The sequence below is a fragment of the Lygodium microphyllum genome, chromosome 19 (assembly GCF_053477565.2).
Source record: "Lygodium microphyllum isolate KBCC chromosome 19, Lygodium_microphyllum_v1.1.10, whole genome shotgun sequence".
NCBI classification, from domain to species: Eukaryota; Viridiplantae; Streptophyta; class Polypodiopsida; order Schizaeales; family Lygodiaceae; genus Lygodium; species Lygodium microphyllum.
Genome location: NC_141153.1, coordinates 6,051,738 through 6,074,194, shown reverse-complemented (window position 1 = coordinate 6,074,194; position 22,457 = coordinate 6,051,738). Strand labels below are relative to the sequence as shown.

Here is a 22,457-nt window from a genome sequence, read left to right as displayed (position 1 = left end):
GCTAAGCATCCAACCAACATTAGAAGCATCCCATACATTAATTCTATTCCTGTCGAGGTCTTGATTGTTAAGTCTGAACTCCATTTTAAGGGCTAATGGTGTTTTCCATGACTTATGTGTGCTATCCCAAAGGTTTATTCCATGTGAGAATTCCTTTCTTTTGGAGTTTGCCTACTGGTTTGCCTAGTTCCTCCTTGACTGGGGGCAAAGTAGGCTGAACCAGACTGAATCGTTAGGTGCCCGTGCATGGATTTTTTTCCTTTTGATTTCAATTGGGTACTCTAACTTATAGTGTAGCCAAGCATCCCACATGATTCTGAGCAATTGGGATGGTTTTTTTATGTCAATCCACTATTAATAAAGGATATATAATTATATTTCAATTATAACAATGTATATATATATATATGTGCTATTTATTAATTATGAGAGAGAGAAAGAGAGTAAAAGAGAGAGAGAAGAGAAGAAGAAGGATATAGATATTGGGTCGTTCGAACCCCTTCCGCCGACTTGTAATTTGAGCTCTTCTCTAGGCTACCTTGTGAACCGGACGGTCGATGATGATGAAGAAACAGGGAAGAGTGTGGCTCTTGTCCAGGCAGACGAGTAGTCCGAAAGGGAAGCCAAAACAAGACAAACATGGTGGTAAACAGAAGGTATGGTATGTAAGTGCGGCTGTCCACCAGAGGTTACCAAGAAGCACAGGGGAGATGGTGCTATTGTCTCAATTTTTATAACCTTCGCTGCCCATTCGACTATCAGTCCAACTGTCCAACCAAATACACTGTTCAGATGACTTAGCAAACGACAGTCCTGATGCGAAATGGAAAACGACAAGATGGCATGCTATTTTTTTGCAGCAGTCGATAAAGCGCAGTCCTGCGTGCTTGTCTATCTGTCTCTGGTGCAGTGATGAGGAACTAACTAATTGTGATCGAGAGGGGAAATACTATAAAACAAAATGAGTCTATTTGCCTCCTCCTATGTTGTGCCTGCTCCTCCTCCTGTCGTTGATATCCAAATGGATGGCGGACGTAGTCAAACTCCCTGTCATGCCAATGCTATGCAGAACATCTCCATAGCAGTCAAAAGACGACAAAGGAACTGCGGCCTTGTAATCAGAGAGGGACCTAAGCCCAGTCACATTCGAGTGCGTGCATACATTTGCCAGGAACAGCAGCGGCAGGGTAGCAAAGAGACAGGAGTACCGGGCACAATCATCGACTTACCTTCATCACGCGTCATATGGTGGAATGCCATCCTCTCAACTCATTCTAAGACTGGACAACACGAACAAGTCATTCTTATGTATGACCGGATATTCAAGTCATCATGCTTACAGCCTGATGGGTCTATTTTTATCTTGGTGCTTCGAGCATGCGCAAAGATGGGTGACTTGGATCAGGGCAGGAAGGTTCATACCAACATTGTTGAATGTGGCCTCCAGGATGATTTATATATTGGTAGCATTCTTATCAATATGTATGCTGATTGTGGTAGCCTTCATGATGCTATGTTGGTTTTCAATCGAATGATAAGACGTGACACAATCATATGGAGTGCCCTTATTGCAAAACATGTCCAACAAGGACAATTTGAAGAGGCCTTTTGCATTTTTCAACAGATGGTGCTACAAAATGTTGAACTAGACAAAAGCACATGCTTTTGGGCCTTGAAAGCATGCTCCTGTGTAGCAGCTTTGGAGCATGGAAGGGAAATTCACTGTCGAATGGTTGAGAATGGGCTGCTCTTGGATGCGGCTATTGGAACAGTCCTGATTGACATGTATGCTAAATGTGGTAGCCTAGAGAATGCCTTCAATGTGTTCAATGCATTACCGAGCAAAAGTGTAGTGACATGGACTGCATTGATAACTGGGTGTGCTGAACATGGTCGGTCTAAGCAGGCTTTTGACCTCTTCCAGAGAATGGAACAGGAGGGTATTGTACCAAACCAGGTAACCTTTGTATGTCTGTTAAAAGCAGATTGTAGTGTGCTTCAACCAGAGCAGTACAAACAAGTCCATTACAATGCTCTTGCAAGTGGGTTTGAGTTAGACTTATGTGTTGCCAGTATGCTTATTGACATTTATGCCAGACATAGAAGCCTTGATGATGCATGCAGGTTGTTTAACAGATTGCCAAAGCAAGACACTGTCACATGGAGTGTGTTGATTTCGGCCTACAATCAGCATGGACATGGACAGGCTGCACTTGAACTGTTCCAACAAATGCAGCAGGAGTGTATTAGTCCTAATCAGGTGACATTTGTTTCAGTGTTGAAAGCATGTTCCTCATTGTCAGACCTAGAGCAAGCCAAATCAGTTCACAACCAAGTGGTTATAAGTGGCTTTGACTCAGAGTTAGTACTTAGCAATACACTTATAGATACATATGCGAAGTGTGGAAGTCTTGAACACGCTCATGGCATGTTTGGCAGCTTGACAAAGAAAGACCGAGTCAGTTGGAATGTGATGATTGCTGGGTGCATTCAACACGGAAGGCCTGTAGAGGCCTTTGAAATTTTCCTGAACATGAGACAAAGTGGCCTTGAGCCAGACATATCAACGTTTGTTTCTGCTTTACAAACATGTAGCAGTGTGGAAGCCCTACAGCAGGGTGAGCAAATCCATCTTGAACTTATTGCAAGTGGATATGATCTGGATTTGTATGCGTGCAATGCTCTTATAGCCATGTATGCTAAATGTTGTAGCCTTGAAGCTGCATGCATCCTTTTTGAAAGGTTAACAAATAGGGATGTTGTCACATGGAACTCTTTAATTGTAGGGTACATCCAGTACAGATTGGGTGAAGAAGCTTATAAGCTTTACGAGCAAATGCAACAGGAATCTGTACAGCCTAATAATGTCACATTCATTTGTATTCTTCAAGCATGCTCTAGTGTAATGGTTCTAGATAAAGGTTACAAGATTCATAGCCACATCATTTGTGATGGTTTACAATCGGACATTGTCATCAGCAACAGTCTTATTAAGATGTATGCGGCCTGCAAGAGTCTTGATGATGCACTTACTGTTTTCTTAAGGGTGTCAGAGCGAAATCTAGTATCATGGAATGTGTTGATTGCGGGTTACGTCCAGCATGGAAATGGTTACAAGGCTCTCCAGGTATTCTGGCAGATGCATGAGGAGGGTTTTGAACCAAATAACAGTACATTCATTTCTGTCCTACATGCATGTTCTGATGTTGCAGCCTTGGAACAGGGCAAAGAGATACACAAACAGGTCATTGAAAGTGGGTTTGAATCTGACATTCAGGTTGCCAATACACTCATTGACATGTATGTAAAGTGTGGGTCCCTGAATAATGCCCTTGAAGTCTTTGATAAATTGAAAGTTCGGAATGTGGTCACATGGAGCACTTTAATTAGAGGGCATGCCCAACGAAGTGATTATTGTTCTGCCTTAAGATGCTTTGAGAAGATGCAGCAAGCAGGTATTAAGCCAGATGGTGTTGCGTACTTGTGTCTTCTCTCTGCTTGCAGTCATACTGGCCTTTTAGAAAAGGGTTGTGCTCACTTTAAACAGCTGAGGGAGGATTGCACCATTGTTATCTCCGTCGAACACTATAACTGTATGGTGGACCTATTTGGTGGTGCTAGATATTTCTCTGAAGCTGAAGATTTACTGGAAACTCTACCATTTCAGGATAACATTGTGGGGTGGACTTCCTTACTTGGTTCCTGTAGGACACACAAGAATGTACACTTAGGAAAGCGCTGTTTTGATCATATTGTAACAAAGGAGTCAAGCGCTGTGGGTTATGTACTTATGGCAAAGCTCTATGCGCGACTGGGTAGACAATGTGATGCAGAGAGAGTAGAAGACATGAGGAAGCAGGCAAACATTTGGAAGAAGCCAGGTAAGGCATGTATCGAGATTGGCAATCAGGTTCGTGTTTTCACTGTGGGTGATACACATCATCCAGAAAGCAGTTTAATTTATGAAAAGTTGGAGAGTTTGACTTCACAGTTGAAAAGAGACGATAATACAACTTGTCTTGACATGGTCATAAATTTAGCTACAGAAAAGGATAAGAATGATGCCCTATGTTGTCATTGTCGAAAACTGGCCGTGGCTTTTGGACTTATCTTTGCACCACAAGACAGCACTATTCGGGTGGCAAAGAATTTGAAAATGTGCATTGATTGTCATAATGCTCTGAAGATCATATCCAAGGTACAAAGCCAGGAGATTGTTATTGTGAATAAAGGAAGTATTCATCAGTTTAAGGAGGGACCGTGCTGTTGTAAAGACTATTGTAGCTGATGGCAGATGCTAAAGAGAGTGGGCTTCTTATGGTCTAACAGCCTGAAAGCATCCACCTTTGCTTGGTGTGGAAATTGTGCAAATAGTGTGACACACATACCATTCATCGAACAAAATTATACATTCAAAGCAGCTGACAAACAACTGTGAAAGATAAAACTGTACATAGTGGTCAGAGCCACAATCAATAGATGGGATGTAGTGTTGAAGCATATTCTATGTGTATTGAACCTTCATGTATGTGTGACTTCAAGCTCTTATGGATATGTAAGTATAAGAGGTCTTTCACGAGAAATACAAAAAAGGAGGATGTATTTAGTCAGCGGAACATTTTTGGGCTGCAATGAGCATTATGCTTGTTCTCAAGTTCGCAAGCTGTCTGCCCTTGACAGACCCAGAGGAGTCTCAAGTTCTCAAGTTCTCAAGTTCTCAAGAAATCCGGGATACTCCAGGAAGAAGGCCTTCTTGGTATTCCATGCTGAGAAGAGCAGGACACAAACAATAAATTTTGTTGTGGACTTTTTATTGGATCTATTCCAAATCTTTTTGTTACCTGACTCTCTAGCATACAAAGATTCTGTTATGAACATGTACAGCATTACCTCATGGCTGGGGTGGGATTCCTTTTCCTGAGTTGCATACTGGCATCAGCAAATTGTGAAGGAAATTTCAGCAGTGGGGCTCCAGGTCATCCATCACTTGTAACAAAAGCAAGTCACCTTGACATCTCCTCCAACTTATAGAAGTATACAAATTGCACTTTGTGAGGAGTACCAAAAAGTTTAGATTTATAAACTATCACTCCACTTCTGGCATCATTGTTGGCACATCTATATCTGGGGATTTGGTGTTATATACTGCTTCAAGGTTACATGTTTGCAGGAATTATCAATGTATTTTCATGTTTAGGGGTTTTGAATGACAAAGAATGACAGTAAAGCTTTAAAGCTTTTGGAAAGGAAAATTTGTACGCACACCTAGAATGCACAGAAGACTGAATGTCCTGTATATTCAGTAACATGTGAGAGCACACAACGCCACATTGTTATTTTCTTTCAACAAAAGTAGGCCTTGAAAGCTATGCTAGCTGATACAATGTTTGATGTTAGATGTAAAGACTGATCATTGATCTGTACAATTATTATTGTGTCTATTTTTGGGAGATTTGAAGGAAGGATTAGGGGCTGCCCTTTCTTTAAAGGCAGAGGTTGTTTGATGGTCCAGCCCTCCTGGCTGGGCACTCCTGTGGCCCCTAGAAGGCTCCCAGAGAGCTGTAGATTGACTGTGCTTCATCACGACTTCACCTGCTCCAGGCACACACGAAAGCTCAAGAAAGCACTTCGACAACTCAAGACAAGGTGGCACAGGAAGTTTGCATAATGGCCCATCTTGGGGGCAAAGAGCTCATATTCGCAAAGGGACTATGTACACTGCAAGCCGGAGGCACAGTGAGGGACTATGTCGCGGATGAGGATGATCAAAGCCAGTTTATTTTTTCACAAAGACGGAGTCAGGTCTTCGAATGCTTCATTAGACATTCATTTTAGCCGATGTATTTGGAGAGACTAAAATGCCGGGTATCCTTGTGTAGAAGAAAGACAATAGGCTTCATATGCAAAATGTTTGCACCCAGCATTTAGAGGGGCTGTTAACAATGCACTCGTAAAGAGTTGCAATAGACTTAATTGCTTGTGAGGGTCCTGTTTCCGAGGACTGCATGCTGCTACTGCATTATCATCATGGCCTGGCCTCTTCAAGACCTTCCGGAGAGATGCACTCTTCTGCATTGCTCCGTCATTTCATTGGAAAGTTCACAAGAATGAAAGCTTTTATCGGTTGGAGGGATGGGAAGGCGTTTGTTACTCTCAGAGCATTCCTTGTCAACCAATTACAGGCTCTTCTTCCTTCACATTCCTCAAGGAGAACGGATTGGGATTAGTGTGGATTTTATAACCTGTTTTCACTCGATCAAACTTTTATGGGATGGGTGGTCGTAAATATTCCGCTTAGTCAACTTTCACAAGAATGAAAGCTTTTATCGGTTGGAGGGATGGGAAGGCGTTTGTTACTCTCAGAGCATTCCTTGTCAACCAATTACAGGCTCTTCTTCCTTCACATTCCTCAAGGAGAACGGATTGGGATTAGTGTGGATTTTATAACCTGTTTTCACTCGATCAAACTTTTATGGGATGGGTGGTCGTAAATATTCCGCTTAGTCAACTCCGCTCCCCTTGCAATCAACCTCATCTACAGATGATGATCATTGATCATCGATAAAGCTGATGAAGATGAAGATGAAGATCAGTAGCCTTCAAGCTCAAAAGCAAGTGAATAGAAGTCCTGCCCAAGACGGCAACAACAACCACCATCTTACAGGTTGGTACCAAAGGGAACATGAATATTGGTTGGTCCAAACCAGGGATCCTGTTTGACCACAAGACTCTTGTGCAGCCACGACAAAAAAAAGCTAATTCTGGCGCGATTCTACCCTGGCTGACGCTTTAAGAGCACGGCCACTCACGGCTTCTCTGCGCTCTCCTCTGCTACTCGTTTCCTGCTTGGCGCTGCAAATGCTGCGCTCTCCGCTGCTACTCATGGCAAGGCATCACTCCCTGGCTAGTCCTGCCTGCCGTCCTGCTCTTCTTCTCTGACCTCTGCTGCTCCTGTCTGGTGCACACAGTTCTTGTGCTTCGACATCGTCTCCTGCCTGACGACCTGCTCTCGTATCCGCACATCCACCCCCCTGTGAGCCTGTTCAGAACTTTTGAAATTCAGAACTTGATGTGCCAACAAAGATGAGAAGGAGCCATGGTGTGATAAGGACATGCAACATACCATCCAAGATGACTACTATATGGAGAGAACTCAACACATGGAAGGACACCTCATTTGAAGAGGAATCCCAATTATGTCACTGGATTAAAGTTGCATACAAGAAGGATCTATTATTCAAACAAAGCAATCAAGCATGGGAGATAATCAAGGAGCTAAAGAAGACTCACAAAGGAATCGAGGTGCTACAAAATGTCAAGAAGAAGGTTGAAGAGCTAGATGAGGCCTTGGATGAAATCGACTACCAACTAAACATGGTATGTGAGAGAACTAGGCTGTGGCAAGTCAAGATGGCATGAGACCTCAATATGGAGTTACAAACATAGATAATCCTAAGGTAGTATTGGGAGATTGCCTGTGGATTTGAAGAATCACAAGAGCGAGCCGAACCATACCTGAAGCAAATGAGAGCCAACAAGGTCCAAAAGTTGAAGAGTGAAATGAAGCCAACCAAAGAAGAGTAGAAGTGTGAAGGGAAAGCGAAGGAGGTCCAAGATAATAAGAAGGAAGTGACAAGTGAAGATGACTTTTGGTCCCACGAAGAAAACGAAGAAGAATACTGATAGCCAAAAGTTGACTACTACCTTGAAGGACAACTACCAAGGAGTAGGAGAGCTAGAAGGAGACTACCCCCAAAGATCAATATCCCATTGACTACTACCTAGAAGAAGGTGAATGCTACTACCCTAAAGATTATCCCATTGACTACCACCTAGAAGTAGAACACCTCTACATCGACTACCCTCTAGAAAGAGAACAATACTATCCCCAAGAGTACCTAGAAGGATGCCAACACATAGAAAAGGCCATGGAAGTACAAGAAGAAGAAGAAGATATAGAATACTATGTGAAAGGAGAAGATTGGAATATGGATGTGAGCTCGAAGCTAGAAAAGATCATAAAGGACTTAGGCTACAAAAGAAAGAAGATGAAGACGGGTGGACACGCGAGAAGAATAAGGCCTTGCACCCATAGGTTGCAGCCTAACTTGAAGAGGAACTAGTGTTGGAGAAAATAGATTTTGAGAAGGGAGAGGAGACACATGATTGTATGAGTCATGAAACATCTTTGCCCATTGAGATTGAGGGTAAGGCCGGTGTGGCACCCTCCTTTGAGGCACATGATGCCTTTGATAAGGAAGTAGAGGAAGAGATAGACTTAGAAAATGAAGATGGTAGGGTGAAAGCACCTTGGGCAAGGAATTTTCTACATGGAGTCAACACATCATTGTGCAGGGGTAAGACCCCAACCTTAGAAGAGGAGATAGGTGAAGAAAAGGAGAATGAGGAAGAGAACAATACAAAGTTGAAAGAGAAAGAGTTAGGAAAAGAAGAAAAGAAGAGAGAAGAGTAAGAAAAAGAAGAAGAAGCATGCAAAGAAGAAGAGAAGGGAGAGGATGAGCTTGACCTTGATCTGGGAACATCTAGTCCCTCGACAACCCAAACCCCAACTACAAACCAATCTAACCAAGTTCATTGATGATAGGCTTGAAAGAGAGTTGAAGGAGAGAATCATGAGGATATGGGATGAGATCAAAGAAAATAGGAAAGAAGAACAGAGAGACTTGTTAGATGGAGCCATATCAAAGATAGAAGAGAAGATGAGACAAGAAAGGAGAAGAAAAGAGATAGAAAGTGAGTGAGAAAGAAAAGATGGAACAAGATAAAGGTTAGGAAGAAGGAAGGGAAACTAAAAAGAGGTGGAGGTGCTGACTTAGATGAGAGAGTATGGAGAGCTAGAAAGCCCAAAGAAGAAGATGAGAAGCAAGAAGAAGTTGGGTTAAAAGCTATACAAGACAAGATAGAGCTAGACATGAAGGCAAAGGAAGAGAAGATGGAAGAAGAGTTAGACTTAGACAATAAGGTGAAGGAAGAAGAGGAACAAAAGAGAGACAAAGAAGGCTGAAAAGAAGAAGTAAAAATAGAGAAAGAAGAGAATAAGAAAGAGAGAGAAGAATAAGGCGATGAATGGGAAACCAAACTCCAAGAAACAGAGGTAGGCCGATAGAGCTAAGATGAGAGATGAGAATGAGGATACCTCCAAAACTCCCCAAGCTAAGCTTGTGGCTAAGGATGAAGCAAACCCTACTATTGATCTAAGGCCACATCCTATCCTAGCCAAATTGGTTCAAAGTAGAAATCAAGTCAACAATGGAGTCATTGGCTACATATTTGAATGTGAGGAGGTGAACCCTTACGAGCTTGGACAAAATGATTCAAAGGAAGAAGCCTCGAAGAAGGGAGAACATGAGGTAGTACTCATAATATGGTATGACCAAGGTAACTTAGTGCCATGGAAGGGGACCTTGCTAATTGAGCCTTGGAGAACCCTCCAACTTACTCTTAAGGTGAACTTCTTTGGACTATGAAACCTGTTGGGACTATACTTAATGCTGATAAAGATTGAGATCTTGGCTTTTAGGTTGCATGTAGTGTAAGGAAATATCATTCTGATCTTATGGACTTGTGACTCACCAAGTACTCTAAACATGGACATCATCCTAAGTACTTCAATGATACCTCTACTTCTGCTACCCCAAATACGGTCTAGTATAACGACTTAGTCTATACCCTCCCAAAGAACTTCAACTCCAAACAAAGCTGAGAAGAACCAAAGAGGTGCCATGTAGCAAGACTGCATCTTTCATGTGAAAAGACAAGTTGAACTAATCAAATTGTTTAAGTTCAAGGCAAGCAAGAAGGATTTGGCAAAGAGGCCAATGAAAATAGCCCAAGTACTTGACTTGGTGATGATGGCAAAGCATCTTGGAAAATAAACCAAGAGACCTAAGTTTCCAAGGCCCAAGGCAAAAGATCAAAGGAAGGGAGGAACTAAGCAAGGTGCAACCCAATAGATTGCCTCCCTTAAGATGTGGCAGAACATGATGACAACTAAGCCGCCAGGCCTTGACCCTAGCAGCGTAATAACTTGGGATCACACCTACAAAGGTTGGCATACAAAGCTATAAGAGCCAAGCCAAATCAAGTTAGGACTTTGAAGCCTTTACTCCTCAAATATAATTGAGTTGAGGGTCGACTGGAATGAAAAACACTAGAGAAAAATAGTCTAGATGGGAAGCATTGGCTAGCTTGATAAGAAAAGTTATGTTAAGACCCCCAAGTTGTAGTACAACAGACATTGACCATCTTGATAGAAAAGGTTGTGTTAAGACTCCACTAATGAGTCAAGTCCCAAACTGACAGCAGACAATGACTAGCTGCATAGAATAAGTTATGTTAAGATCCCAGAAGGAGTCAAGACAACCATCCTTATATTGCCAATGACAATAATCCATTATGTAGGGGTGAGTCTAAGGGATTTGTAGGTATACCATGATGTTGCCTATGGATGCAGCTATATAGGGAGTAGTAGTCACTCAAGCTTTGTTAAGGATGTGCTTCTATGTGTGATTCCATATGCTCAATGGCGAATCCTCACATGTACAACACTATGAGGGTATAGTACTAAGATGTGCCTCAATGTTGTACCTTTCTATATCATAAATAGAAAGATTCTTAATTGATATATTCTGTCTCTTTCCACTGTGCCATCTCTGTGCCTTATGACAAGTTACTACTTGAAGTCCTATGAAGGTCCATAACATGCCTCCCCTTGGTTTTGTCTAAGAGTAGTACGACAAAATGATAAAGAGTAATAGCTCAAACATAAAACAAAGGACAGAATCTTCCATAGACCTCCTAATATCAAAACTTCAGAAGACGTGTCCCACAAGATTGAGTGACTTGGGTGCTCAAACTTTAATTATTTGTGATCATCCCACATCTAGATAGAGGTGGACAAGTTGTTCAAACTTGTGGTGGTCCCACTTGATGCTCCAAAAAGACAAAAGTAAAGGGTAGAAATACCTTTTATCTCAGGACATTTGGAGGTATTTTTGTAAACAACCAAGGTAATTTTAAAATTTAATACTAAAATCCCTTTGATTTCACCTTCAGACTCAAAATTTGAAGGTGATTTTCCAAAATTTGAAGGTGGGGTTACACTAAACCTATGTTTTTTTCAAGCACTGCCCTTCCACTTGGAAGATGTGGACAAGTTGCAACCTTTCTTTTTCCACCTTCTACACGAGCCAATCAAATCTTTCTTTTTTGCTTAGTGCTATGCCCATAGGGTAGCCTAAATACTTGAAAACTATGCCATTGATGAGGTTAAAGTGTACTTGTAATGACCACTCATCTTCCTATTCGAAGAAATGTATACGTGTCTTTCTCCTACTCACCACCAATCTTGAGATTTTTGAAAATTGACCATACACTTCTAGAAGGGGATAGAACTATCTTTGAGAACTATATCATGGATTTTTTACCCTTGAATAGATTTGTACTGCTTAGAGTGTAGCAACTTTGGCGGGATGAAGTTAACTCTAGGAGCCAATATTTTTGCTATGAACTTATAAGGTTCAAATATATGAGTGGCCTCCATTTGGACATCTTTTTCTTATCCAAGGAGTTGGAAATTGATCTAGTCAATCCCATGTTGACAGCTTTGAGGAGAGAACCTTGCAAACAACATAAATTAGGCATGCTTGTTGTTAGATATGTACCACAAACGCTTCACAATATTTAAAAAATCTTAATTGGCATTCCATTAGGGCTTGATGATTGGCCTCTATTTTTCCAAGGTTTATCCATCAAGGAGGTTGTCTTGCAATAGTAGGATCTCTCAAATGTTCACCAAAAACCTCTTTGCCATCCAATGGAAAAAAGAAAGAGATTGAAATGTGACTAATTTTTTGTCCAAATAATATGCCATTAGTTGGTTGCATAGTGAAGTATCCAAAAAAAAGGTGGGTTTTTATTCAGACAAACTTGAATTTTAATAGGCCCCAAGTGGAAGCACATAATTGGAAGCAGAGCAAGAGAGCAAGAGAGAGAGACATTGTATGTGGGAATTCCTACAGTCACAATGTGTGATCGGCCTTCCCTTACTTAGTAGTCATATTGAAAGAATAAAGAATAAAGTGACAATGATGGATGCCTACCACAAGTAGTGTATAGGTGTGTGGTTATGATGTGTGTAGTAAATATAGGGGATCATGGGCATAGGCACTTTTACCCCCAACAATAGTAAAAATCCAATAATTGAGAAGCTAAACAAGAACAACTGTCTCATCTAAAATGGTAGGTGATGGATATAACTGAAGATAAGTCGTATACCATTTTGTAGTGCCGATGCGGTGCCTAAAAGGTGATCTCCTATGTGTATTAATATGCATTGTCAAACTTGTATTTAGCCTCAATTACAAACATCCTAAAGTTATGTATTTCTCTTTTTAATCAAAATTTAAGCTCCTACTGCCTTTGACAGTAACAAAGGCAATGCCTTCTTGTGGACCTAGATGTTGTAGGTGGATGGCACCAACTTGCTTAATGGATTTGAGGCTTGTTTAAAGTCCAAAGATGCCTTCATGTGGTGAATGCATTTTCCCTTTTGTTGGCCAAAATTAAGAATATTGGAGACTCATAGAAGATGCTTGAGTTGACATAATCAATAAGCGGTTGGTCTATAGTTAATCTTCTTGGATTTAAAAGTGGATGTTTCTAATAGGCTAGGCTAGATTTGTTTCTCTTTCTTTCTTGTATCTTCCAATGTATATAATCAAATGCTTTTTGTAGATGGTTGGCTAGGTGAGTTGCCATTGGTGGGATTGAGATAATCCATCATCTAGTGAAGGAGTGGGTGGATGTACATAGTGACAATTGCATGTATTCAAAGACCCTAGGGATTATCACCATGGGAGATGCAAGAGTGCCTCTATTTGTTAAAGTACCCCCTGAGTAACATTCCCAAACAATAAATTGAGTTGTGGGAAAGAATGGCTTGATATGTGAGAGTTATTTCTATCTAGTGTGAAACGTTTGTCTTTTATGCCTTTGCGTTTACACTGATTAGTTTTCTTGCTAATTAATCAAGGGTTCCAAGTCAAAAATAGGGCTTCATGTGCAAGAGGAGTCATCGAGGCTGACAAAGCTAATTGAGGCCCCTATTGCACCAGAGTTCCCAAGGGTTAGAAAGAAGAATGGAAAGGGTAAAATTGGCATGACTATAATTGTATTTAATTTTGTCCAAGAGTCTCTAGATTGTTCCATATGAATTCTAGGGAGATCAACAACAATAGCAATTTACAATCCAAAAAATGATATAGTGTGCACTATCAAGTCAAAGATGGAGATAACTTGTGGTACAAATATTTTTCAAATACAATCTATATTTTTTATATTCATTGATATTCTTTTGACTTGGTGTACTTTGGTATATACTAGCATGTAAGTCACATATATATATTTTTATAGCTAGGAGAAGAATGTATCAAAGGAAAAGAGAACACTTTTGTCATCCACAAAAGATACACATGCTATCAAGATTAAGGTCACACAGGATGATGGGTTTTACAATAGGAGCAAATATTTGAGGTATTACCCTTCTACATGTAGTAATATTGTTGCCATAATGTTCCCTCTTGTTGGGGTCAAAGTATGTTAGGCATCAAGAAGCACAAGAAAAAGGACATGAGCAACAAAAGGATAGAAGAAATGTTGAACTAGCCATGTGAAAGACCACCCCCTCTCATGTGCTCTCCCTTGTATCATTATCACCTATACCTTTTAATGAATCAACTAGGTACCTCTCAAAGTGCAAAAAAAGCTAAGGTATTAAAATCACTTCTTTGAGATGTGCACCTTTCATCTTTACTTGGAGGTTGTTAATGTTGAATGATTTTTTACATCTTAGATCTCCCTAATTGCTTTATCTATATCAAAGGGTTTCGATATCAAACAATTGTAAATGCTTTGTTGGTCAATGTGGGACACTTGACATCTTTGCATTAGAAGGGTGTGATTTTTAATGTCAACTAATGAGTACATACATTTTTTTGGTATGTTATGTATTTATCAAAACAAGATCCAATATTTCATGGAGGAGAACACATATGACATGTATTTGGTGTGCCATCGTTTGAGGTAGCTTGGCTACTATTTGCTAATTTTCCTACATTGTGAGTTGTTGTTGGGATGGAGGAGCAAGGTTCTCATATGTGTTTAAGAATTTCAATTCATGTTTATGCATTGAAATAAATTTTTAAGCATTAATTCCAATAATATATACATTTCCACATGTTAAATTGTCTTAAGGGAGTTTCCAATTGAAACAAGTTTTCCACACCAAGCTAGGAGATAATGGATCTACTTAGCATGTCTTACTAGATGAAGGACTCTTGATGGCATTGGCATAGAACTTTTAAAAAGTGCTTAGACAACTCCATCACACATGGATGCTTATGTGATGGGTACTATAAGCATCTAGATACTCAGGAGGAGCTAATGCTGAATACACTTTATTCCATGATGTGTGGAATGAGGCAATTTTCTTAGCTATGTGAATTGGTGTAGATTGTGGATATCAATTATATGCATAACTAAAATCCAAAAACCCTAGAGGAGTTTGAATAGCTTATTTATTATCAAAATTTGTTACAAAATATTTTATGATATACATTTTTCTTCAACAAAAATACATATTGCATTATAGGGATCAACAACACATACTCTACTTTTCAAAAGGCTTACGCACATCTATTTCTAGGAACTTTAACTTTCATATGTTCTTGGATATCATATTGCTTGAAGATAATTTGCATTCGATTTGACATTCCAACATTACAAATTTTTTTTGAGTTTCTCATTACCTCAAAAGTTACATGTAATCTATAAAGTGAGGGAGATAGAAAAGGGTAAATAAAGACACATTTGACATGCTACCTTCATTTGATAGTGTTTTCTATATGGAAACAATGGATAGATTTTAAGTTCTACTTAATAGACCTTCACAGAAGTATATGAACATCACACCTAAAAAGTAAAGAAGATTAGAAGTCCTTGTGGTGGAGAGAGGTCAATAGAAAATTTGAGGAGAGTTCATAGAGTGGCTTGACCTCAAGCGGAGAAAAACTTAGTTTGGGATTGCAATCATAGAATAAAAACATGGATTGAGCAAATGGAAGATGGTATGTTGCTTTAATTTGGTTTCATTTTATGACATTATCTAAAGATTATCATGTTAATGATGCTTAACTTAAAGTGATGACATTCAAAAGGCACATTAGAGTCAAATGTCAATTCATTGAAATCAAGAGGAGGGACGGAAAGATTCTGCTTATTGGATCCATCCACTGTGTAAGCATATATTGCTCATTTTATTTTATCTTAATATAATAATCTTTGGAGCTCCTCTTTCCATATATTGATATCTGACGTTTTCAAATTTTCCTTATGCTTAGGACTCTCATTCATTTAAGTGTGTCCATCTGTGTGTGTGTGTGTGTGTGTGTGTGTGTGTGTGTGTGTGTGTGTGTGTGTGTGTGTGTGTGTGTGTGTGTGTGTGTGTGTGTGTGTGTGTGTGTGTGTGTGTGTGTGTGTGTGTGTGTGTGTGTGTGTGTGTGTGTGTGTGTGTGTGTGTGTGTGTGTGTGTGTGTGTGTGTGTGTGTGTGTGTGTGTGTGTGTGTGTGTGTGTGTGTGTGTGTGTGTGTGTGTGTGTGTGTGTGTGTGTGTGTGTGTGTGTGTGTGTGTGTGTGTGTGTGTGTGTGTGTGTGTGTGAAGCTTACTCTTTCTTTTGGTCAAATTGTGAAGCCCTCTCCCTCTCTATAACTCTTACTATGTTTCTCTCCCTCCCTCTCTCCCTCTCTCTATCTTTTACCATAACTTTCCTTTTTATGGTTGTGTAAAATTTGGGGCAGCAACAAAACTAATTATCCTCATTATCATAAAACAAGAGCACTTGGCTTTGCTTATTTGCAAGGATTTGAGTTTATATTTGAACATTATATACAACCAATGTAGTTATCACTATAGGTACTCAAGACACTACACCTAGAGAAGCACATAGAGAAATACATATGGTGACTTGAAACAAACTATCATTCATTGATACTATATGCTTTCACATTCTTTGAAGATATAGCAATGTATGAAAACTTAGGGTCCATGTTTTTGTTGTTATTGGTCGTGGTTTCTATATCAAGTTAATAGTTTAGACTTGTTTAAAAACTGATCATTTGTTTATGGTTTAATGTGCAGGGCCTATGGTTCACAGTTTAAGATTTAGTCTCTACAATTTAGGGTTTAATGTGCAAGTTAAAGCTTTAACATTTATGTTTTTCCTCATTTCCTCAAAACACAATTATATATCCAAACACAAAACAAAATAAATTCACAAAAATACACTACAAATGGAAGTCATAAGAGACAATAGTTTAACTTGGCGTTGGGTGATGTGACGGTGAGGAAGAGCTTGAGGCCCCCACCCACTCACCACCATGGGACACCTATTTGTCACCATTTGTGGGGGAGACATGGGGGGTGGGGGTGGTGGTTGGAACCTCTAGCCCCTCATCCCAAGGTGCCATGGCCACACAAGTTGTCCCCATTGCCATGGTGCTAAGGGGTGAGGGGTTGGAGCTCTAGGCCCATCCACCCATTTGCACATAATAAATGGATGGGTGGGAGCCTTGGATGCCCCCACTCCCTAGCCGCCTTGGGAGGGTTCTCGACTCCATTTATATTGGGACTCGCGGTGGGAGGAGAGGGCCCCTCACCCATATGTGTTCCTATAGATGAATCGGGGGGCACTCAAGGCCCACACCCCCTCTCTTCGATTGGGGGATATGGTTCCATCATGTTGGGATTCGAGAGAGGCCATGTGCCAGTATGCCCACTCAATCATGGGGAGAGGCCACCCACCCATTTGATGGGAGAAGATAGATGAGGAGGCCCTTGGATCCCTACGTCCACCCATTTGATGGGAGAAGATAGATGAGGAGGCCCTTGGATCCCCGCGCCCCCTTTCTTTGTAGGGGGTATGGCTCTATTGTGTCCCCCTTGCCCTGTTGCATGGGGATTTGGAAGAGGTTGCTCATTATTTGGGGGAAGGGGCCACCCCATGCAGAGGGGTGGGACAACATCCAAGCCCACTTGCTTGGGGGCTATGGCTTTGTTGCAATTGGGTTGGAGGTTCGAGGAGCATCTCCCATCAATTATATCCACATAGATCATGGGTTTAAGGCCTTATCACCCACTCATAGCAACCATGGCTGGGCAAAGACTCCCCCCATTAGGGGAGTTTTGAGGTCTCGAAAATTCCTTTTAGAGGAGATAGAAAGAGAGTGCTCTAGACCAATAGGAGCAAAGCCTACGTAATGAAACTTCTATTTTTAAAAAAGCAAAAAATTATTTTACAAAACAATACATATATAATAATATTACAAATTTATATTATCAATATATATTTTTAGCCTCTTATATTCGTGATTATGACATTCTTTGCATTAATAATATACAATCCCTGTCACTTTTATTTAATGATGTGTCTAAATTAATGATAATGACAGGTTTACTCTAAATTCAAATTAGTAAAAAACTTGGTACTTATTTTTTTTCCTCCTTTCTTTTGTCCCTCTTGTGCTTTTCCCTCCTTTGTGGTAGCCTAGTCTTCTCTCTCTCTCTCTCTCTCTCTCTCTCTCTCTCTCTCTCTCTCTCTCTCTCTCTCTCTCTCTCTCTCTCTCTCTCTCTCTCTCTCTCTCTCTCTCTGTGTGTGTGTGTGTGTGTGTGTGTGTGTGTGTGCTATGGATACAGAAATTCAACCTTCAACAAGGCATCCAAGCTCCCAAATAACATCCATATCAGTGTTTAACTCATTCCAAAAAGATGGAAGATGGATTTCTACAATCATTAGCAAAGGCAATTGGATCACCATGCAACAGGCAAAATGTGGGAAAAGGTAAAGATATGAGAGCCCGTTCATCTCTGTTTGGAAAGGTAGAATCCGAGATTTCAAGCTTGGAGTAAATAAGAATAGCATAAAAGATGTTCTAGTGCAACATGTGTTTATGCATATAGAGAGCTATATTTGGAACCTAGAAGTTCAAATCTTCCAATGCATAAACCAAATTGTAATGATTTGATTCTTAAAGTCTTTCTTTTTTTGAACTTCGTTTAAGGTTTTCCATTATAACATTTGTTCATTTGTCTTGTAGATGTCTATCCCTCTAATCTTAAGAAATGGTAACCGGTCGAGTCTATTGTTGATGTGATTGATGTGATGCATGGCTTGATTGGAGAAGAGATGTATAAAGGTAGAAAGAAGATAGAGCTTGCAGAGAATGTAATATTATTCTATGATCATTCTTATATTGTCTCCATGCAACGTAGCCAATGGGGATCAATATCCCCCCTTCCTTTGCCGAATTTTTCAAGATTTGATTGGCCTTTGCCAAGTCCAGCTACTAGTGAGGGCTATAGATGTAAAATATTTTTTGAATAGAGAGAATTAAGACTTAGTATCTCAAGTAGGCTAAGAAAAGTTACTTTGTTCATGCCTATTAATATATTTGTTGACTTCTTTTCTAATGCTGAGATAAGAAAATCAAAGGCTAAGCTTTCAGTGAAGAGACTAACATATGATCATATTATACAATTTGTTAATGAGGGATGGGACACTAGGACAGAAGGGAAATTTATATGTAAGATAGATCAAGACTCTATAGCTTGTAAATATATGATTGCTACTCAAATTTTCATCCTTAGCTTTTATTATAGTAGATGACATTATGTTGGTGGTAATCTGGTCACTTTAGACCAAAATCTTTATAATTTTAGCAAAGATCCTATAGTGGATCTTGATGTTTAGTACAATGAGGACATTATTGCAATCCTAAGATTAGATCATCATGTACGCTACATCAAGTGAGGATGGATTTATAGAATGGAGATATTGAACTACCATACTCATTTTTGTTCCAACTTAATAACAAATGAGTAAGTTTTTATTTCATATTATATACACTTAGGTGTAAATCTGATTTCACTTCCTGATTAATAAACATTTGTAATATATTTTTCTTACAGATATCAACGAGGAGAGAGAAGAATACACAATGCAAGGATATTGAAGAAAAGATCTCTTTACTATCAATATAAAATACATGTACAAATTTTTGTCAACCATCTCCATGACTTATACACAAGCGCTTGAAGGGACATCCTTTCTAAGAGTCCTTTTGCATATCTTTGATGCTTTGGTTGCCTTGGGTGTTGAAGACATAGCTTCACCTTCTGTATTTACATGCACCTCCTCTCCTTCAATGTCCAAGCCCCCACTATTATCCATTCTTATCGGTTGTATGCATTTGGCCATTATATACTTCATGAGCTTTGCTCTTATATACCAAATGTGCTCACTTGTATATCAATCCCTTGTAAACTATCATACATTTATAAGAAAACAATTTTAGTTCATTGTTATTTTTTACAATGGACTATTTTGCAATAAAACTCTATCTTAAAGTTTAGTATGTTTCACATTACCTTTATAAGTTTATCATCATTGAGATAAATAAACTGAACCAATCTTCTAGCATTTACAATTACTTTCCAACCACAAGAGTAACTACCATCTTGATGAGGACATTGCAATTAACAATATAAAGTAAAACTAAGAAACTTGTTTATGATAGTTTTTAGAATAAATTTTCTTTGTATGTTCCAACCATATTAATCAAGACCTTACTGCAACTTGTCTATATTGCATTGTTGCAAATAAGTCAGAAGGCATGGGAGGCCTTGTCTCTAGCACTTCAATCAATCTTTTTACAACTTTGTACCAAAAAGGTAATAAAATTTAGAGTTATTACAAAAGAATGATCATTTAGAGTACCTGCAACAAAAAGATCAAAATATCAAGGAGACCCTAGATTATATAACTTACAACTTGGCATTTCCATGGCTTCCTTTTATAGAATTGATGAGGAAACATTGCCTCTCCGCACAGTCTATTCCAATTAGGCTCCAATGAGAACTGAAACAAAAATATTTCAATAATATAGCAAAACAAGATCTCATAAAATCTAACAAAATATCAAATTAATTACTTTTCATTGTATGGAATTAGAAGAAGCTCCAAAGATTCAAAGTCAATTGAATTGAACCAATGATCAAAAGCACTTGCATCAAGCTCACTCCTCATATATTATGAGATAGATGGATCAAGAACCTCAATCTTTTGTTGTATATCAAAGGGGAGCTCTTGCATTACACACCTAGCAAAGGAATGGAGATAGTAAGCATCAACATGAAAGTCTATCGCTAGAAAAATATGGTGAGTAAAAATAAATTTTGCTAAACTATACCTCATCCTAGCAAGAAAAATCAAGTCATTTACTTCTCTCACTTTATTCTTGAGAATTTCAACACAATTAGAGTCCAAAAATACCATATCATATCTTTTGTTAATATCACCAAGTAAAAAGCAACAAACATTGAAGCCCTTAGGGTCAGTCCTTTCAAGAAGGGTAGATAATCCTCTTCAAAAGATGGGAGTTGTTCAGCTTCCTTTTTTTTCTTCATTCTTTCTTTTAGACTTTCTCCATTTATCTCCCTGCTCTACTATGGCATTTTCCTCTTTCGCATGTTGTCTTGTGTCCTTTGCATGCATAACATCTTCAATCTTCAGACCGGGATCATTTTTCTTCTTTCTATATGGAGGTACATTTAAGATATTGAAAGCCTTCACATAAAAAAGAGGTACTGGCTCAATGACCTTTGAAAACCTGTATCTCAATCTCCTAAGAATTATCATGTCTTTTTCCATAAGTATAAGCCTATGTACATGAGCAGCACAGATATAAGAATCTTGAAAAAACTCAATCAAAAAATCCTCTCTAGCCTCTTGAATACAGTTGAGACCTGCCCTAGTCCATCTAAAACTATGTAGACTATGCTTGTCACAGATTTCTCTGACAAGCCTCTGAAAAGATAGCTTTGGAATTGCATTATTCAGAGCCTTCATTGCACTTCTAATCTCCTTAAGGCACCTCACATGCCGTGAGAACCTTCTTCTTGGCTTTCATTTTCTTGTAAGTTTAGAAGGCTTGGAGGACTGATGGATCTTTGAAGGAAGACCTCTAGGATCAACTTTCTGCTTCCTTGCAGTGGCCTTAGTTCTAGCCATATCAAGCATCCAAAAAAATAAATAATACAAAAAAATTAGGAAATATCTCCTAATCTCTCATATCAATTTATCTACAATCACTAAGTAGCAAGCAAACACTAATCACATAGTCTAAATCCAATTTCAATCAAATAATGCACAAGATGTATGAAACGTGAAGAGGCCTTTTAGACCAGAAAACTTAACACCATATTGCGTGTTTCATATGACACAAGGGAAACAATGCATGCTCAAGTCATATGAAACGTGAGGAGGCCTCACTAAAAAAAGTGAACATAACACTGATCGCATTTCATACATCACAACCGAATAATGACATGTCTTAGTTGTATGAAACATGAAGAGGCCTCACATGGATAAGAGAAACCTAACACCCATTATGTTTCACACGTGCATATTCTTGCTGTAATATTCAAAGAACACTAAGTGGTATCCAATTACTTAGTACCTTCACCTAGTACCTTCTAGCAACATTTTCCATCTCACCATCAGGTAGCAAAATTTATATTTCAAGGAATTATATTTGAAATTTTATTGTTCGACTCAGCTTTTAGACTATTTTTTGGGCAATATTATTTACCCTAAACATTTCAACTTTGTAATATATGTCATTCCAACAGACACACATGCATTCGGAAGATTCAAATAGATTCTTTCACTTCAACTTATTTATTTACTTGAAGCTTGAAGTAAAAGATCATAGAGGATATTCAAAGTTCTATAACCTGCATGTGTATGTGCATGACGTATGAAACACGAGGATGGATTAAATGGACAAGAGAAATCTTACACCCATGTCACAACAAAAACAGTGCAGGTCTTAGTCGTATGAAATGCAAGGAGGCCTCACATGGACAAGAGAAACCTAGCACCCATTGTGTTTCATACCTTTAGTATTTTTAGGGATGATTTTGTAGGAATTGTCAAGTGATTCAGAGCTTACTCATATTTTGGCAAAAAACTTACATTCTCAAGGGTTCGGCGATGAAGCCTTCTTTTAGTAGCCTTGCGCTGAAGAATAATTTTGCACTGCAATCAAATTAGCGTTGTGTTGGTCTGATTGAGCATAGAGAGAGCTTTGTCGTTGAAAAAACTCTTTTTGTGGTTCAAAAATCGGGTTTATAGGGATGTTGGTTTACACGTGTGGCTATTGTAATGTGTAGTTAATTTCATGAATGCAATAGTAGAGCATTTTTTCTTAGGAAGTTGTGCCACGTGTCACTTACTTTTTTGGCATGACAGAGCTTTTATGGCTTCGATTTTTAAGTTTTTTTCATTTTATTTTTCATTTTAAGTGCACCTCCTCTGAATTAAT

General features: G+C 39.1%; 1 protein-coding gene across 1 annotated transcript; it reads left to right on the top strand.

Moving 5' to 3' along the window:
- The first annotated feature begins 496 nt into the window (after window positions 1–496).
- LOC148019524 (pentatricopeptide repeat-containing protein At1g11290, chloroplastic-like) lies at window positions 497–6,680 on the top strand. Its single transcript, XM_087701015.1, has one exon. The coding sequence runs from the start codon at window positions 962–964 to the stop codon at window positions 4,286–4,288; it is 3,327 nt and encodes a 1,108-aa protein (XP_087557141.1). The 5' UTR covers window positions 497–961; the 3' UTR covers window positions 4,289–6,680.
- Window positions 6,681–22,457: the final 15,777 nt, after the last annotated feature.

Excerpts from the sequence above, each read along its gene's own strand:
- LOC148019524 (XM_087701015.1), top strand. The coding sequence starts at position 962 with ATGAGTCTATTTGCCTCCTCCTATGTTGTGCCTGCTCCTCCTCCTGTC.